This window comes from Hypanus sabinus, chromosome 6 (assembly GCF_030144855.1).
Source record: "Hypanus sabinus isolate sHypSab1 chromosome 6, sHypSab1.hap1, whole genome shotgun sequence".
Lineage (NCBI taxonomy): Eukaryota > Metazoa > Chordata > Chondrichthyes > Myliobatiformes > Dasyatidae > Hypanus > Hypanus sabinus.
In genome coordinates this window covers 162,171,442-162,188,825 of record NC_082711.1, presented here as the reverse complement: position 1 = coordinate 162,188,825, position 17,384 = coordinate 162,171,442, and the positions used below count along the sequence as shown (strand labels likewise).

General features: G+C 42.9%; 1 protein-coding gene across 2 annotated transcripts in view; it reads right to left on the bottom strand.

Moving 5' to 3' along the window:
- Positions 1-17,384, bottom strand: part of LOC132396024 (coronin-6-like) — a 266,758-nt gene that overhangs the window by 26,249 nt on the left and 223,125 nt on the right. For both annotated transcript variants that reach the window (XM_059973324.1, XM_059973325.1), the window contains 2 exons: positions 14,485-14,666; positions 6,233-6,352 (listed from right to left, as the gene is read on the bottom strand). In XM_059973324.1, coding sequence (XP_059829307.1) covers positions 6,233-6,352; positions 14,485-14,666 — 302 coding nt within the window. The remainder of the gene's footprint in view (positions 1-6,232; positions 6,353-14,484; positions 14,667-17,384) is intronic.

Genomic DNA, 17,384 nt, shown 5'->3' with positions numbered 1-17,384 from the left:
TTTGATCAGAAACCGAACAGTAGAGCACAGGAGCAGGCCCACTGTCTCCGTGCCAACCACAACGTGATCCAAACTAATCACATGTGCCTAAATCCTTCTATTCCCACTTATTCATGTGTCTGCCTAGAATGCCTCTTAAGTGTTGCTATGGTATCTTCTTCCACCACCTCCACAGGCAGCACACACCAAACACCTACCACTCTCTGGATAAAATAAACTTTACCTCTCTACAAGCTATGCCCTCTAGCATTTGACATTTCTGACTGTCTACCCTATCTATGCCAATCATAATTTTACATTTACACTTCAATCAGGTTGACCTTCAGCCTCTTTCGCTCCAGAGAAAACAAGCCATATTTGCTCTGCGTCCCCTTGTACTTAATATACTCCAATCTGAGCGACATCCCAGTGAACCTCCTCTGCACCCACTCCAAAGCCCCCACACCCTTCCAATAGTATGTGACTAAACCTGCTTCAATAAATTCAGCCTAATTAACATCTTATAGAGCTGCAACATGGCCAGCCAACTCCTAGGCTCCATATCACGATTGAAGAAATGCAAGAATGTCACGTGGTTTCTTTACCACCCTAACCACCTTTCTTCCACTTGCAGCAAGCTGTGGACCTGCACCCCAAGACTCCTCTGTGCAGCAATGCTCCTAAGGGTCCTGATATTTATTGAACACTTTCTTCCTGTATTGGACCTCCCAAAGCATACTAACTTACATTTGTCCCAATTGAACTCCATCTGACATTTCTCTGTACACATTTCCAACTGATCTATATCCTGCTGAATCCTTTGACAATCTACATGTTCATCAATTTTTCTATTGTCTGTAGATTGGGGTCTCTTTTCCCACCATCACGGACATTTACACTACACGCTGCATCCGCAAAGGAAACAGCATTATGAAGGACCCCATGCACCCCTCATACAATTTCTTCTCCCTCCTGCCGTCTGGGAAAAGGCTCTGAAGCATTTGGGCTCTCACGACCAGACCATGTAACAGTTTCTTCCCCCAAGCTAACAGACTCCTCAATACCCAAAGCCTGGACTGACACCTTGCCCTACTGTCCTGTTTATTATTTATTGTAATGCCTGCACTGTTTTTGTGCACTTTATGCAGTCCAGTGTAGGTCTGTATTCTAGTGTAGATTTCTCTGTTTTTTTATTACATAGTTCAGTCTAGTTTTTTGTACTGTGTCATGTAAACCATGGTCCTGAAAAATGTTGTCTCATTTTTACTATGCACTGTACCAGCAGTTATGGTCGAAAAGACAATAAAAGTTGACTTGACTTGATTTACTAACCAGAATACTTATATTTTCATCCAAATCAATTATATACATCACTCGCAATAGACATTTCAGCACAATCCTTATGAAACATAACTAATCATAGATTGAAGTCAGAAAAACACCACTTTATCACTACCATATTTCTCAAGTTCAAGTATAGTTATCATTCAACCATACACGAATACCCATGACGACAGCCAAACACTTTGACCAAGGTGCAAAACACAATACCAACACACAGCACAAGGCACATAGATCACATACAAGGAGGAGTTTTTTCAGGCAGAGATTGACGAATCTCTGGAATTCATTGCCACAAGCTGCTGTGGAGGCCAAGCTTTTATGTATATTGAAGGCAGAGGTTGACTAATCAGGGCATGAAGGGATATGCGGAGAAGGCAGGAGATTGGGGCTGAGAGGAAAATTGGATCAGCCAAGATGAAATGGTGGAGCAGACTCGATGGGCCAAATAGCCTAAATCTGCTCCTATATCATATGGACTTATAAGATGGTTACTAATACTACATTGATACAGGTCTAGGGGGCCTAAGATGGCAGTAAATAAATTTAAAAAAAATATATATATATCTATCCCAAGTCCCTGAGTGACATGTCCTGTAAATTGAGAGGTGATAGAGGTGTACAAGATGATGAAAGGCATTGATCGTGTGGATAGTCAGAGGCTTTTCCCCAGGACTGAAATGGCTAGCACGAGAGGGCATAATTTTAAGGTGCTTGAAAGTAGGTGCAGAGGAGATGTTAGGGGAAAGGTTTTTTACACAGAGATTGGTGAGTGCGTGGAATGGGCTGCCAGCGGTGGTGGTGAAGGTGGAAATTATAGGGTCTTTTAAGAGACTCCTGGATGGCTACATGGAGCTTAGAAAAATAGAAAGCTATGGGTAAAGCTTAGGTAGTTCTAAGGTAAGGACATGTTCGGCACAGTTTTGTGGGCCGAAGGACCTGTATTGTGCTGCAGGTTTTCTATGTTTCTGTGTTCCTATGTTTCTAAACTGATGGATTGATGGTATTTTGGTTCTGTCAGCAAATACAACAGTTCTCTGCATTCCTCAAGTGGATGTACGCACACATGCAACCCACTGTGCAAGCCCTGGAGTGCAACGCCAATGAGAGGGGCTAGACCCCAACCCAGCATGAACGCCACACTACACCGCCTCCGGTGTCTCCCCTCCTGGACTGCTGCAACAGGCAAGCCCGCGGCATGAGGCATAGTCCATGTTACAATCGAAGCAAACACATCCTGTCTCTACGAATCTTCTCCAATAATTTCACTCCCATTGGGGCAAGGCTCATTCAACATAATTTCCTGTAGTTTCCCTGTTGCCCTCTTCTCCAGTGTTCCCGAGACCTTGTCTATGTTTGCAGAAAGGGTACAAAGATCTCTGAAGGACCCCAATAATCTCCTTCCTTGCCTCCCTTATTTTCGTGGGATAGACTCCAACAGGTCCTACACACACACACACACACACACACACACACACACACACACACACACACACACACACACACACACACACACACACACACACACACACACACACACACACACACACACACACACACTCCAATCCAATATGAAACCAATGGCCTTGAAGCCTATCAAAACCCAGAGATGGGCCAAAACAGCCAGCCTCTCCACTGAGACAGACTTAGTCTCCTAACACAGGGCAGCCTCCTGTTGTATGACACCCCATAACTGAACCACTGGCAAGTATTGGGCAGTTTCTGTCCTGGAAGTCTCTGCTCTGGTGACTCAGAATCCCAAAAGAAGCAACGAGGCTGGTTTATTGAGGGCGAGCTTGCTAGGAAAGACTAATCAGAACTTTGACCAAAAGCCCAGACAAAACACCAACACCCTTAGAATTTCTGAAATTTGACAGCACTGGCCAGAACCTCACTCTGGTCAACAGTTAAAATGTCTTTTGTGTTTTTATGTAATGACTCACGAGAAAACTTCAGGGTGAATGACAAAATCCTCTCCAACAATTGTCCCCTCAAAATTCTTTGCATCTCCCAAAAGAGCCAACAAATGCAAAATGACAGCTTCAGACTTTTGGGTGGGGCTTGCATTAACCTCCCAAATACAAATTTAATCTCATACACATCACATATAAGACCATAAGACCATTATACATTGGAGCAGTATTGGGCATTTGTCCCCTTCGAGTCTGCTCTGACATTTAATCATGGCTGATCCTTTTTCCCATCCTCAGCCCCACTCTCCAACTTTCTCCCCGTAACCTTTGATGCTGTGGCCAATCAAGAACACATCAATCTCAGACTTAAATACACTCAATGACCTGGCCTCCACAGCTGCCCGTGGTAACAAATTCCATAAATTCAGAAATTTCTCCGCATCTCTGTTTTAAATGGAGCCTCTCTATCCTGAGGCTGTGCCCTCTTGTCCAAGACTCCCTCACCAGGGGAAACAGCCTTTCCACATCTACATTGTCTAGGCCTGTCAACATTCAAAAGGTTCCAATGACATACCCTCTCATCCTTCTAAATTCCAGTGAGTACAGGTCTAGAACCATCAAATATTCCTCATATGATAACCCTTTCATTCCGGAATCATCCTTGTGAACCTCCTCTGAACCCTCTCCAATGCCAGTACATCTTTTCTTAGTTAAAGAGCCAAAACTGTTGACAATACTCAAGGTGAGGCCTCACTCGGGCTTTTTTAATCCTCAGCATCACATCTCTGCCCTTATATTCTAGACCTCTTGAAAAGAACGCTAACATTGCATTTGCCTTCCTCATCACCGAATCTACCTGCAAGTTAACCTTTAGGGTGTTCTGCACAAGGGCTCCCAAGTCCCTTTGCATCTCAGATTTTTGGATTTTCTCCCTGGTTAGAAAATAGTCTGCACATTTATTTCTGCTACCAAAGTGCATGACCAACATTGTATTTCATTTGCTACTCTCTTGCCCATTCTCCTAATCTGTCTAAGTCCTTCTGCAGCCTTCCTGTTTCCACAACATTACCTACCCCTTCACCAATCTGCCAACTTGACAACAAAGCCATCTATTCCATAATCTAAATCATCAATATATATCATAAAAAGAAGTGGTCCCAACATCAACCCCTGCGGAACACCACTAGCCATCAGCAGCAAAACAAAAAAGGATCCTTTTACTCCCACTAGCTACCCCCTACCAATCAGCCAATGTTCTAACTATGTTAGTAACTTTCCAGTAATACAATGGGCTCTTAACTTGGTAAGCAGCCTGATGTTTGACACCATGTCAAAGGCCTTCTGAAAATCCAAATATATTGTACAACATCCACTGCATCCCCTTTATCTATCCTACTTGTAAACTCCTCAAAGAATTTGAACAGGTTCGTCAGGCAAGATTTTCCTTTAAGGAAACCATGCTGACTTTGTACTATATTACCAAGTACTCTATAACCTCATATTTAACAATAAATGTAAGACTTGTGAAATGTACCTTGATTGCAATGTACCTTGATTGGACATTGGGGATTGTTGTCTGGGGAAGCGGTTGCTGTGAATGTAAAACTCCTATCAACATTGAATGGTCAAGATTTGAAAGTTTTTTTTATTGTTCTTGGAGCTTAGATACAAGTGACCCTGCTTTTGGGTTTGGACATAAAACATAGTTATGATGTAGCTCTTGACTAGCAGTGAGTAGTCCCACCAGATCAGACGGGCAGTACAAAGGTAACTTAAAAAGCTTTTATCTTTTACAAGTAGCTTTGGTAGAATGAATTGAAGAAGGCTTTCTCTGAGTTAGGGAGTCATCGATTTCAGTTGTTAAGAAATTGAAGAGGGAAGAAGGAGCTGATTTTCATGGACAGCAGTGGCAATAACAAAACCTCCATCACAATGACAGAGTTGTTATTATCTTTGGGTTGCAGTTAGCTTACTTTTTTATTATTAAGAGATACAGCATGGTAAAAGGCACTTCCAGCCCAATGAGACTGCGCTGCCAATTTACATCCATATGACCAATTAACCTACTAATCTATATGCCTTTAGGATGTTGGAGGAAAGCCATCAGTCACAGGGAGAACGTACAAACTCTTTACACACAGCAGCAGAACTGAATCTGGGTTGCTGGTGCTGCAATACAGTTATGCTACCATAACACCTTATTTGCTATAGTGGTTTGCGATCTCTGTCTGTGTCCAGCTTCATGCAGGAAGGATCTTCTCCATTGTACCTGTTGGCTTTCCCTTCTCTTAAACAACTCCCCCCAGGAAAAGGAGTCAGACCACTTAATGAATCAACAAACCCAACTCAATCACCATCAAGCATACAACATATTCCAAGTGATTTTCCAAGTGTGTCTTGGTTCTTGCTACTGAGAATGCAAACTAGCCCCAGTGAGTGAGGTTGAGTTGAAACTGTTGGTTAACCAAGGAGAATGAGTTTCCTGCATGTCAAGAGTTAGGAAGATGAAGTTGGAGCAGGAGATGTATGGGTCAAAGTGACAGGCAGTGGGGAGTGGGTTAATAATAGAAGCTAAAGGATAGTAAACATTCTCTATCAAGTATCATAGAATGGAAAAATGAAGCAAAAGTGTAAAAGATCAAATCAACCAGGTTTTTAAAAAAGTTCATGAATGGGCAATTTACTAGAACAACCTGCAGTTAATCAGATAAATGTAGAGGCATTATTTCTCCCCAGTCGTTAATACCACAAGTGAGAAGACAACACTATAACAGGGGCTCCCAATCTTTTTAATGCCATGAACCAAAACCATTAAGCAAGAGGTTTGTGGACCCCAAGATGGAAACCTCTGCCCTACAAGACCTTCCCCTCAGAGAAATGGATCATAATAAGCCAGCTCTTGCTGGCTGTTCTGATGGGGTTCGCTTTGCTTTCTCATTAGGGCTGTGCACCCATTGGTCACTTCCACACCCATCACCAGATGATGAAAGACCACCTACCGGGTCCCACAGGGCCAGTTGCCGCTCGCTCATCTTGCTGAATCCAGTGGTGAAGATTTTACCATCAGCCATGAAGATGGCCCTCATTGGTCGAGCTCCTTCATGTGCTTTTTCCTTCTCCTGATTTCAACCGTGGGGAGATGGCAGGATGGAAAGACAAGAACAAAAATGCATTCAGGAACAGAATTAGAAGGAACAGTGCACAACGTCCATCGTGCAGACAAAAGTTATCATTGCTGCACATGCACCAAAGCACACTATAAAGTACATATTTCTATATACAAAATGCACCATGGGAAATGTCATGCACCACAGCCCACCCAAGCACCAAGAGTTGCAAAATGCATTACAGTGCACAACATGCGTCAAAGTGCACAATGCACATCAAGGCAATTTTCAAGGTGGTCTTTTCACCTAAAGCTTCAATTTACGTCCACAAGCTAATATTTCGTCCCCAACTCTCCTCAACTCCTTTATCATCTCTAATCTAAGTAAACTCAATCAATCTGTAACAGACCATAAGATACCAACTGGAAACCAAAAGAGCCACATTCCTTGCTGGTACATATTAAATTCACATTTTTTCCTCTTGGAAGTCCAAGCTTTGGACTCAACATCCTCTCAACAACGTAGTACATGCAGTATTTTGCCTTCAGTGGCCGGGCCCTGCCCCACTGTGGCTTAGAAATGGGGACTTGGAAATGCCACTTAAACCCTGCTATGTTGATGGCCTGGCTATTTACATCCTATACGGATTGGAAAGAACTGGAACACATGCAGCCTACAGGAATCCTGACAATTCAGGTTGCAGGGATATCTATGAGTGGCCTTCTGTTTCCATGCTAGCAGGGTCTGTGCTCACTTTAAACAAATTCTGAATTATACAACACAGCCAGCAGTATTTAAGCAATTTCTCAAATCAAGAAAAATATATAAAATAAAGGAATAATGCTTGACTGGTAGGCCTGATTCAACTCTGAACTAATTTCACAACCTTAGGTCCCACAGCACCAGGTTCAGAAACGGTTATAACCCTTCAACCATCAAGCTCCTGAACCAGCCTGGATAACTTCACTCACCCCAACACTGAACTGATTCCACAACCTACAGACTCAGTTTCAATGACTCTACAACTCATGTCCTCAGTATTAGCTATTTTTTTTTGTATTTGCAGTTAGAATTCTTTTGCACATTGGTTGTTTTTTCAGTCTTCATGTGTAGTTTTTCATTGATTTTATTGTACTTTTTTTTGCTCTACTGTGAATGCCTGCAAGAAAACGTAGGGTAGTATATGGTGACATATACATACTTTGATAACAAAATTACTTTGATCTTTGATTAACGGCTTTATTGTTAAAAGGAATACGTCACTGAAGGCTATTCCGCCCAGAGAGTCACTAACAGGTCCTGTTAGAGTAATCCACCAGTGCCATTCTTGCTCCTATGGCTCCACAAGTTATACTCATTCAACTATCTATACAAGTCTCTTCTGAATGTTTTGCTGGATTTTGTTTTCAGCACTCCTAGAGGAGGTGAGCTAAACATCTATATACATCAGTATATAGATGCCTCGGGCTAGAATCTAAAATTTTACACACCTGCTCATCACTTATTGGTCCTGTTATTTCTCAGTTCTCATCCTGTCAAGTACAATATGCCATATACTGCTTCACAAAAAGCTGCAGGTTGCTCTCTGCATCGTATTGGGGAAAGAGCAGCAAGCTAGCAGTTAATGATGCCCCGACCAGTTCTGTGTGTTGGACAAGATGAAACTCCCTGTTTCAAAGTTCCCAATGTCTATCCACGAAGCTGAAAGTTTTACAAAGTTCAAAGTTAATTGATGATCAAAGTGTGTGTATATTACCATATACTACTTTGAAATTCATTTTTATGCAGGTGCTCACAGCAGAACAGAAAAGTACAACAGAATCAATGAAAAACTACACACAAGCAAAGACAGACAAACCAATGTGCAAAAGAAGACCAACTGTGGACAGACAGACAATTAATTAATTAATTGAGGATACGAGTTGCAGAGTCTTGAAAGGGATTCCATAAGCTGTGGATCAGTTCAGTGTTGAGGTGAGCAAAGTTAGGAGCCTGATAGTTGAAGAGTAAAAACTGTCCCTGAACCTGGTGCTGTGGGACCTAATGCTCATGTCCCTCCTTCCTGATGACAGCAGCAAGAAGAGAGCCTGGCCTGCATGGTGAGGGTCCTTGATAATGGACGCTGCTTTACTGTGGCAGCGATCCTTGTAAATGTAGGGAGGGCTTTGGCTGTGATGGACCAGACCATATCCGCCACTATTTCTAGACTGTTTTCTTCTTGGGCATGAGTGTTTCCATCCCAAGCCATGATGCAACCGGTTAGTAAACTCTCCACTGTGCATCCATAGATCTATAGAGGTTTGTCAAAGTTGTCCTGCTAAATCTGTGTAAATTTCTAAGTAGAGTAGAACATTTGAAAATGTGTTACATTTTCCAACAATTTCCTCCTTCTTCACGCTCCATCCTCACACCTTCTCTCTTGGGGGAGATCTGGGATGTGGTTCCCCAGTGAATCAGCACATGAGCATGAGATCAGTCTACACCCCAAACCACAGCAACCCTCCAGAACAGACAAAACTGCACGCAACACACACAAAATGCTGGTGGAACACAGCAGTGCCAGGCAGCATCTATAGGGAGAAGCACTGTCGACATTTCGGGCCGAGACCCTTTGTCAGGACTAACTGAAAGAAAAGATAGTAAGAGATTTGAAAGTAGGAGGGGTGGGGGAAATCTGAAATGATAGGAGAAGACCGGAGGGGGTGGGGTGAAGCTAAGAGCTGGAAAGGTGATTGGCAAAAGGGATACAGAGCTGGAGAAGGGAAAGAACCATGGGACGGGAGGCCTCAGGAGAAAGAAAGTGGGAGTGGAGCACCAGAGGGAGATGAAGAACAGGCAAAGAGTGATAGGCAGAGAGAGAAAAAAAAAGGAGAGGGGGAAATAAATAAATCAGGGATGGGGTAAGAAGGGGAGGAGGGGCATTAATGGAAGTTAGAGAAACTAATGTTCATGCCATCAGGTTGGAGGCTAACCAGGCAGAATATAAGGTGTTGTTCCTCCAACCTGAGTGTGGCTTCATCTTGACAGTAGAGGAGGCCATGGATAGATATAACAGAATGGGAACGGGACGTGGAATTAAAATGTGTGGCCACTGGGAGATCCTGCTTTCTCTGGCGGACCGAGCGTAGGTCTTCAGCGAAATGGTCTCCCAGTCTGCGTTGGGTCTCACCAATATATAAAAGGCCGCACTGGGAGCACCGGACGTTCAGAGCCTTAATAACCAGCCAACTCACGGTGAAGTGTCGCCTCACCTGGAAGGACTGTCTGGGGCCCTGAATGGTGGCGAGGGAGGAAGTGTAAGGGCAGGTGTAGCACTTGTTCTGCTTACAAGGATAAGTGCTGGGAGGGAGATCGGTGGGAAGGGATGGGGTGGGGGGGACGAATGGACAAGGGAAGCTTCAATGGGCTCTCCATGGATGCTGCCTGACCTGCTGAGTCCCTCCAGTATTTTGTGCATGTTGTTTTAGGAGTCTGTTGCAGTTCACCTGTGTACTTCAAGAAGAACTGTAAGATGTTCTGGTTTGTGCTGAAAGTCTCTCTTTACAGTAATCCCTGTGACTGTCAAGGTGTAAAGTGTTGCCTCACTACATGCTCGCAACAGTCGTACATTTAAATAGCGTGCACTGGTGTGTGTTGATGCAACCCACAGTAAGATTCTACCAGGTTTCCAACCGGGGAACATCCAGAAATACACTCAGTGGGCACAGCAGATCACTAGTCATGTCTTCAGAGAAAAGTTCACACAGTGCTGACTTTAGGAAACTGATGATTATCACCAAGCCCAAATCTCAGCACAGACTCCACAGTCAAGAAAGCTCTCCGACACCTCTACTTTCTGAGAAGGTCTTCTCAGCGGGATTGTGAACCTATTTTATGCTTTGACAACACGAGTCCCAGTGGATCGTGGTGGAAAGCCGGGGTGAAGTGTGCAGAGGATAGTTTGTTTTGGAATTTCGGAACAATGTGACGGGGAAGGAGAAAAGAACCAAGCAACACCATTCTCGACATAATCAGAAAGTGAAGCTGATTTAAACAGCATGCAGTTAACTGAGTCTTATAGTCTTTGCCTTCAGCATCGTTCAGTGCGGTTTATGTGAAAGTTACCAATCACATTTAGCAAGCCTGAACAGACTGAATGAAATAAACCTTCTTGAATCTCAGATGATCAACAGGGAAGCTGATTTGTAGTTATTACTGAGTGTCCAGTGTCCGTTAGTTCACCATCAATATTAGAACAACTGGGTTTGACTTTATTTATAACTTTCACTCTTCGTGCATTGGAGTTATATAGATTCAGATTTATTTATCCCAATTACATTGAAATATACAGTGAAAGGCATTGTTTGTGTTAACAACCAGCACAACCTAAAGATGAATTGCCACAGGTGGCTGTGGAGGCCAAGTCATTGGGTATATTTAAGGCAGAGGTTGATAGATTCTTGATTGGTCAGGGAATGAAGGAATACTGAGAGAAGGCAGGAGACTGGAGCTGAGAGAGAAAATGAATCAGCCATGATGAAATGGTACAGCAGACTCAATAGGCCCATGGCCTAATTCTGTTCCAATATTTTATGGCCTTATGTCCTGAGGACAGCTAGCAAGTGTCACCACACATTCTGGTGCCAGCCTAGCATGCCAACAAAGTTATGGCTTTATTACAAAAGGAGTTAGATAAAGCTGAGAAGTGTCAGTGATAAAACATCATTCTCTAACTTCACTAACTTCTTTTGCTTTCCAGAGTCATAAGATAGAAATTCAAATAGAACTAACTCTGCAGGAATAGATCATTCAGCCCATCTGTTCTATACTGCTGCATGCACTCCACAGGAACTTTCTCCTACTCTACATCATGAAGACCTAATGCCAAGTCCTTCAAATTATTCAATTTCGTCTTTAGTCAACGTTCCACGGATTGTTTAAATTGCAGTCCTTTTGTGTCCCATCTTCAACCTCTTTCTAATACTTAATGGCTTCTGTCGGGGTCTGACACATTTGCAGCAAATGTCAGCACAAGTGGAGCTTCACCTCTGAACTAGATAAACAAGGAACTGAAGATGACGAATGAAACGAAAGCTGAATGGATCTTGCAGCTGAATGAAGGGAAGGGCAGAAAGCAAATATCCTAATGTGTCCAAGTGGAAGCAAGATGTGCTGATACCCCCATCAAGTGGAACCCCCTTCCACATCTGATGGCATTTGTCTACAACCACAAGGAAAACAAATATCTGCCAACCTCATATTTGAGGAAGATGCTTACAATTTTCTTCAGGAAATTCCAGATGGTACAAGAATAGCCACAATCTAACATGTATCCACATTGCTAAGCAGCTCCACAAAGTCCTAAGTAAATAGACATACTCACTATATATTATCACTCAGAGGAACTGGAAGGGTTCTACATTACTGGTCCCATCAGCTGCTTGAACCCACTCAAGCTTAAAGGAAGGAGGTACAGGCAATTGCCTGAACTACTTCACTTTGTAACTCTGATTTTCAATTAGAAGTAGACACCTATTCTTCAGAGATAAACATTCAGCCATCCACGTGCCAGTTTTTGTCATTAGCAGATCCCTACCATATATAAACCGTTTGTATTTCACAGAAATAGTTGAAGAAACTTGGTGAGTTAGGCAGCATCTATAGAGAGATGCACATGGCCAAGTGGTTAAGGCGTTGGTCTAGTGCTCTGAAGGTCGCTAGTTCGAGCCTCAGTTGAGGCAGCATGTTGTATCCTTGAGCAAGGCACTTAACCACACATCGCTCTGCGATGACACTGGTGCCAAGTTGTATGGGTCCTAATGCCCTTCTCTTGGACAACATTGGTGGCATGGAGAGGGAAGACTTGCAGCTTGGGCAACTGCAGGTCTTCCATGCATCCTTGCCCAGGCCTCAGTCATCATCGAAAATCGATGGACAGCCGAAGAAGAAGGAGAAGGATAGAGAGAAATGGGCAATTGACATTTTGGGGATGTGAAGTGTCATTACTTGACTCATCAACTGCCCGTTTCCCTTCACAGATTCTGCTCAACCTGCCTTTTGTGTGTTGCTCCAGATTCTGCAGTCTCATGTGTGTTCAAATGTTTGCATTTGATGGTGTCCATTAGTACTTGCTTAAAATTTTAGTTTATTTTACTAATTATACCTCTGTCACATAGCTATTTTGACTCTCTCAAGTGACGTTTGCTCGGTGATCTTGAACTTGAGTCGGGTGATTCAAAGTTCAATTCCCACTCCCGAACATGAGCACACAATCCAGTTCAATACACTGCAGGACCAGGCAAACTCTAGTTATTGGTGTAAGGCACAATTACCAGTTCAGCTAGATGAATAAGGTGTCAGGTCTATGGTACTGTTAAAGAAGCAAAGAGTTCCCCTGACATTTTGCCACTCCTGTGTGTCCACCGGTGGTTGTGGGAAATGTTCATAGTGCAAATCAACTGTGACTGCACTACAAAAGGAACGAATTGTGGCAAAGTGCTTTGGGATTAGAATAGAAATGAGGAGCAGTTTATCTAGCCAGCTGATGGTAAATCAGTGGAACTCATTACCACAAATGGCTATGGAGGTGAAGTCATTGTGTATATTTAAAGCAGAGGTTGATTAAGCTCTTGGTTTAGGTTACGGGGAGAAGGTGGGAGAATGTGGTTTGGAGCCGCCTCCAAGCAGACTACAGCGCACAGAGAGGACTGCCGAGCGCATCATTGGAGCCTCCCTGCCCTCTATTGTGGACCTATACTCTTCCAGGTTGAAGAAGAGGGTGGGGAACATCATAAAGGACTCCTTCCATCCTGCGCACGGACTGTTTGAACTGCTTCCGTCTGGTAGGCGCTTCAGATCCCTCCAGGCTAAGACTAATAGGCACTGGAGAAGTTTTTTCCCTACTGCGGTCACTTTGCTGAACAGTTAACTGCCAGTTAACTGTCGGCTAACTATTACTTGGATTGCACTACTTGTATGTATAATCTATATTTTCATTTCTATTATCATTATTATTGTTATGAGCAGAGAGACAACATCTGCAGGAAGTAAATTCCTTGTATGTGCACAGGTACTTGGCGATTAAAGTCTGATTCTGATTCTGATTCTGATTCTGAGGGTTAATAAATAAGCCACGATGGGATGGTGGGGCAGGCTCGATGGCCAAATAGCCTTATCCCACTCCTGCTTTATGTCTTAAGATCTTACGGGAAATCTTCAGGGATGGTAAGCCATTACAGGAATGGCAAAATATTCTGTATGTTGCTCCAGACTGACAACATCTGCAGTCTCTCATGTGCCCATCATTTTAATGAAATTTTAAAATTAAAAATTTAAACAACCATGTGTCTTCTTTACTTATTTCGCTGCCAGAGCACCAAGAACAGAAGTCTGGTTTATCGGCACCACTGCTGCCCAGCCAAGTCACCGCTGGAAGACATCAGTGCCTTACCGTGGGCTTGGCCACATGGAGAAACCGATCAGTCAAATTTCCAATCAAAAGTGTTGCCGGTTAACTTGCAGCGCCTATTACGTTTACTGATCACCATTCCCACCTCCCCGCAGGAGGCAATGAACACAGTTTAGGTGTTTCTAAGCTGCAAGTCTCTTAGCCGGAACAACCAGGAAGCTGCTACAAGAATGAGTACGTCTCCCCCTTGCTCTGTGAGCTTTGGGTTCTGTGCCCAGTTCCTAACCTCTCAAAGCCAACCCTGCATTCTCCAGTGGAGTGCCACACAGCCCCTGAACGTCATTTTCGCACCACAATGCCTGCCAGATCAGAAAATGAGCAAATAATACTGTTACTGAAGATCTGCATCAACTTCTCTACTACACATCAGGGACACATTAGACACCCTACACTCTTAGTCTCAATTAAACGCTCCCTTGGAAGTACGTTTGACATTCACTGGGAAAATCTGCCAGTTCACTCTACTTAACATCTTTTTCTTCTCCACATTGAGCAACCTCCTAACTAACTACTTGATATTTTTAAATCCCTCTCAGCTTACCAGGTACCAGTTAGTTCATGACATCAATACTCATGTCAATCAGGACAATATTAATTGATAAGATGTCTCCCAGAGGAGTAAGGACTTATGGCTCAGGGTCCAACCAAATCCTGGAATTTCAAAGACCAAACTCCAGTGCACAGTGGGGGGACTTACAGCAATGATGCGTTGCTCCCTCGGATTAATAATGCGCACTTTCTTGTCCTTGCTGGTGGTACAGATGAGGCTGCCATTACGGTTCCAGCAAACATTGTAAATCAAGTCGGTATGCAGGTCATCAAGTGTTATCAGGGGCTCTCCGGTACCCACGTTCCAAATAATTATCATATTATCACTGCCTGAAACAGACATGATACAAGGTCAGTACCTGGTATGAACCCCTAGATCATTGATCCCCAAACTAATATCAATTTTATTTAGTGTTTTTCCTTTCTCATCACTTGGCGGAACTGCCTCCTTGATCCTTCATCAACCTTGACATGTGGGACAATGTTGTGAGGGTGGAGCAACAACTCATATTTTGTCTGGGTAGCATGAACATTGATTCCTCTGACTTCTGGTAATTTCTCCCCACTCCCCCTTCATTCCTTTTCCATTCCCCATTCCGACTCTATTCTTTACTTCTTCTCACCTGCCTATCACCTCCCTTCTCCTTCCCTTTCTCCCATGGTCCACTCTCCTCTCCTATCAGATTCCTTCTTCTTCAGCCCTTTATCCTTTCTGTCTAGCATCTCCTAACTTCTCACTTCATCTCCTCCTCCTGCACTTGCCTACTTTCCCCCTCACCTGGCTTCACCTATCACCTGCCAGCTTGTACTCCTTCCCCTCCCCTCCACCTTCTTATTCGGGCTCCTTCTCCCTTCCCTTCCAGTGCAGATGTAGGGTCTCAACCATAGATGCTGCCTGACCTGCTCAGTATTTTGTATATTGCAGAGTAAGGTGGCCAGACTGGCAAAGATAGCAACACTCAAGCATGCTCTGTCTCCTCTTTCTCTCATAATATTATCACAGTGAGTATAAGAAAGAAGTCTTGGAATGCTATCCACTATTTTTTAGTTCCAGTAATGGGTCAGAGTATTTTTTTGTCAGGAAGGTCATTGGGATCGAGGTCTGAGGTGACTGGGGAGGGAATTTCACAACATTTAAAAAGTACCTAGATGAACAATGGTATCAAACTTTAGAGTTTGAATTTCAAAGTAAATGTATTACAAATGTACATTCAGTACTGAGCAAAAGTCTTACGCACATATATACAGCTAGGGTGCCCAAGACAGTACTGTAGTAATTTTATGTATTGCATTGAACTGCTGCCACACAAACAAAAAACAAATTTCATGACATATGTGAGCGATGATAAAGCTGGTCTCTGTTGTGGTCTGAGAGTGGGAAGCAGCAGGCTGACTAACAACCACTAACAATCAGCTCTAGAATGGTACAGAACATGTTGTGGCAAATACGATTACCCCATGTTCAATATGGGCGCGGCTGACGGAAGGGGACTGCATATCGTGGGATCCGATGCTGGAAAGTGTGGAACAGCTGTAAAATGCTCAAGGGAAATACTCTGTGAGAAATAGTGATCAAGGATCAACTTTATTCGCCATATACATGTGTTAGGAATTTGCATTGTTGGGTATGACATGCAACAAAAAATAACATTCAACAATCATAATGAATATTTAGAAAAGTTATAGGTTAAAAAAAGTAAAGTTAGAGGTGAAAACGATTGACAAGCAGGGTTCACTGCAGACACATAGAACTGACAGACTGTACCATGGATAATTAAACCTGATGCAACAGGGTAAATTAACAGTTCAGGAGGAATGTGATATTGAAATCTCTTCTTCCATTCTCCTAAACAGAAGATTTGATGTAATGCAGTACAGGAATTCAATTTGAAATATCTGCTGACACAAATGAACACATCGAGGAGGAGGTTTGTAATATTTCCACATGAAGAGAAAACCAGCTGCTGGTTAAAAGGTTTTGCATTATTATACTGGGGAAAACTCAGAAAGACAATAACTGAGTTCATGCTTGACTAATTTAAAACAGGTGGATGTTGTATTTATTGGAGGTAACAACACCACCATTCTGTGATTGACATTTACCTCCACCGGCAAGGCACCAATTTAGTTGAACAACTGCAGTTAGTCACAGTGATGAGTTTGGTTTGGCATGTGCCTTTGATCAATAATGCACAATGAACTTTAGAAGCAACTCGGAAATAGCATTTCAAATAGAGAGGGGTGGGCTGGGGCTGTGAAGGCATTTGGTGAATGCTTATAGGAATTCCACAGAAATAAAAGTTAAAGAGCATGACTGATACTTGCAGTGGATTTTGGGTTAGACCGTGAGGGTGAAGGTGTTGAATTGTTCAGGAAGGTGCTCCAATTTAAGACGGGAAGGTCTAAAATAATCAAGGAGCTAGCCAAGCCAAGGATTCACATTTAACACATTCGGTGATGAAGTGCCCTCTGCCAGGGGTTAATGGAATATTAAGCTTGCTATAACTGTGTGGGAGATGCATAACTCTACCTGGGAAGGACATGCATTATAAGTTGCCCCTTTCCCATGAAAGCAGCTCAACCTCCCATTTTCTCCAATGGCCTGAATGAGCTCAGGACACCCAAAGTAATCACATTAACTTAAAAGTTCAAAGTAAATTTATTATTAATGGACGTATTTGTCATATACTACCTTAAGATTCAATTTTTTACAGACACTCACAGTAGACCAGATAAATATAGCAGAATCAATGAAAGACTACACACAAAGACTGAATAGCTATTAACACACATAACAGACAGTCTTCAAGTAAAATAAATAAATGTTACTGAGAACATAAGTTGTAGAGTCCTTGAAAGCGAGTCCAAAGATTGTGGTGTTAGTTCAGAGTGGAGATGAGTGAAGTTATCCTGGTTCAGGAGCCTGATGGTTGAAGGGGAATGACTATTTCTGAACCTGTTGGTTTGGAAAAAGGGGCAACTTCTGCTTATAATATGTGCAGGATTTAGAAAAGTATAATGCAACTACACTGGCCGAAAATAAGCTCT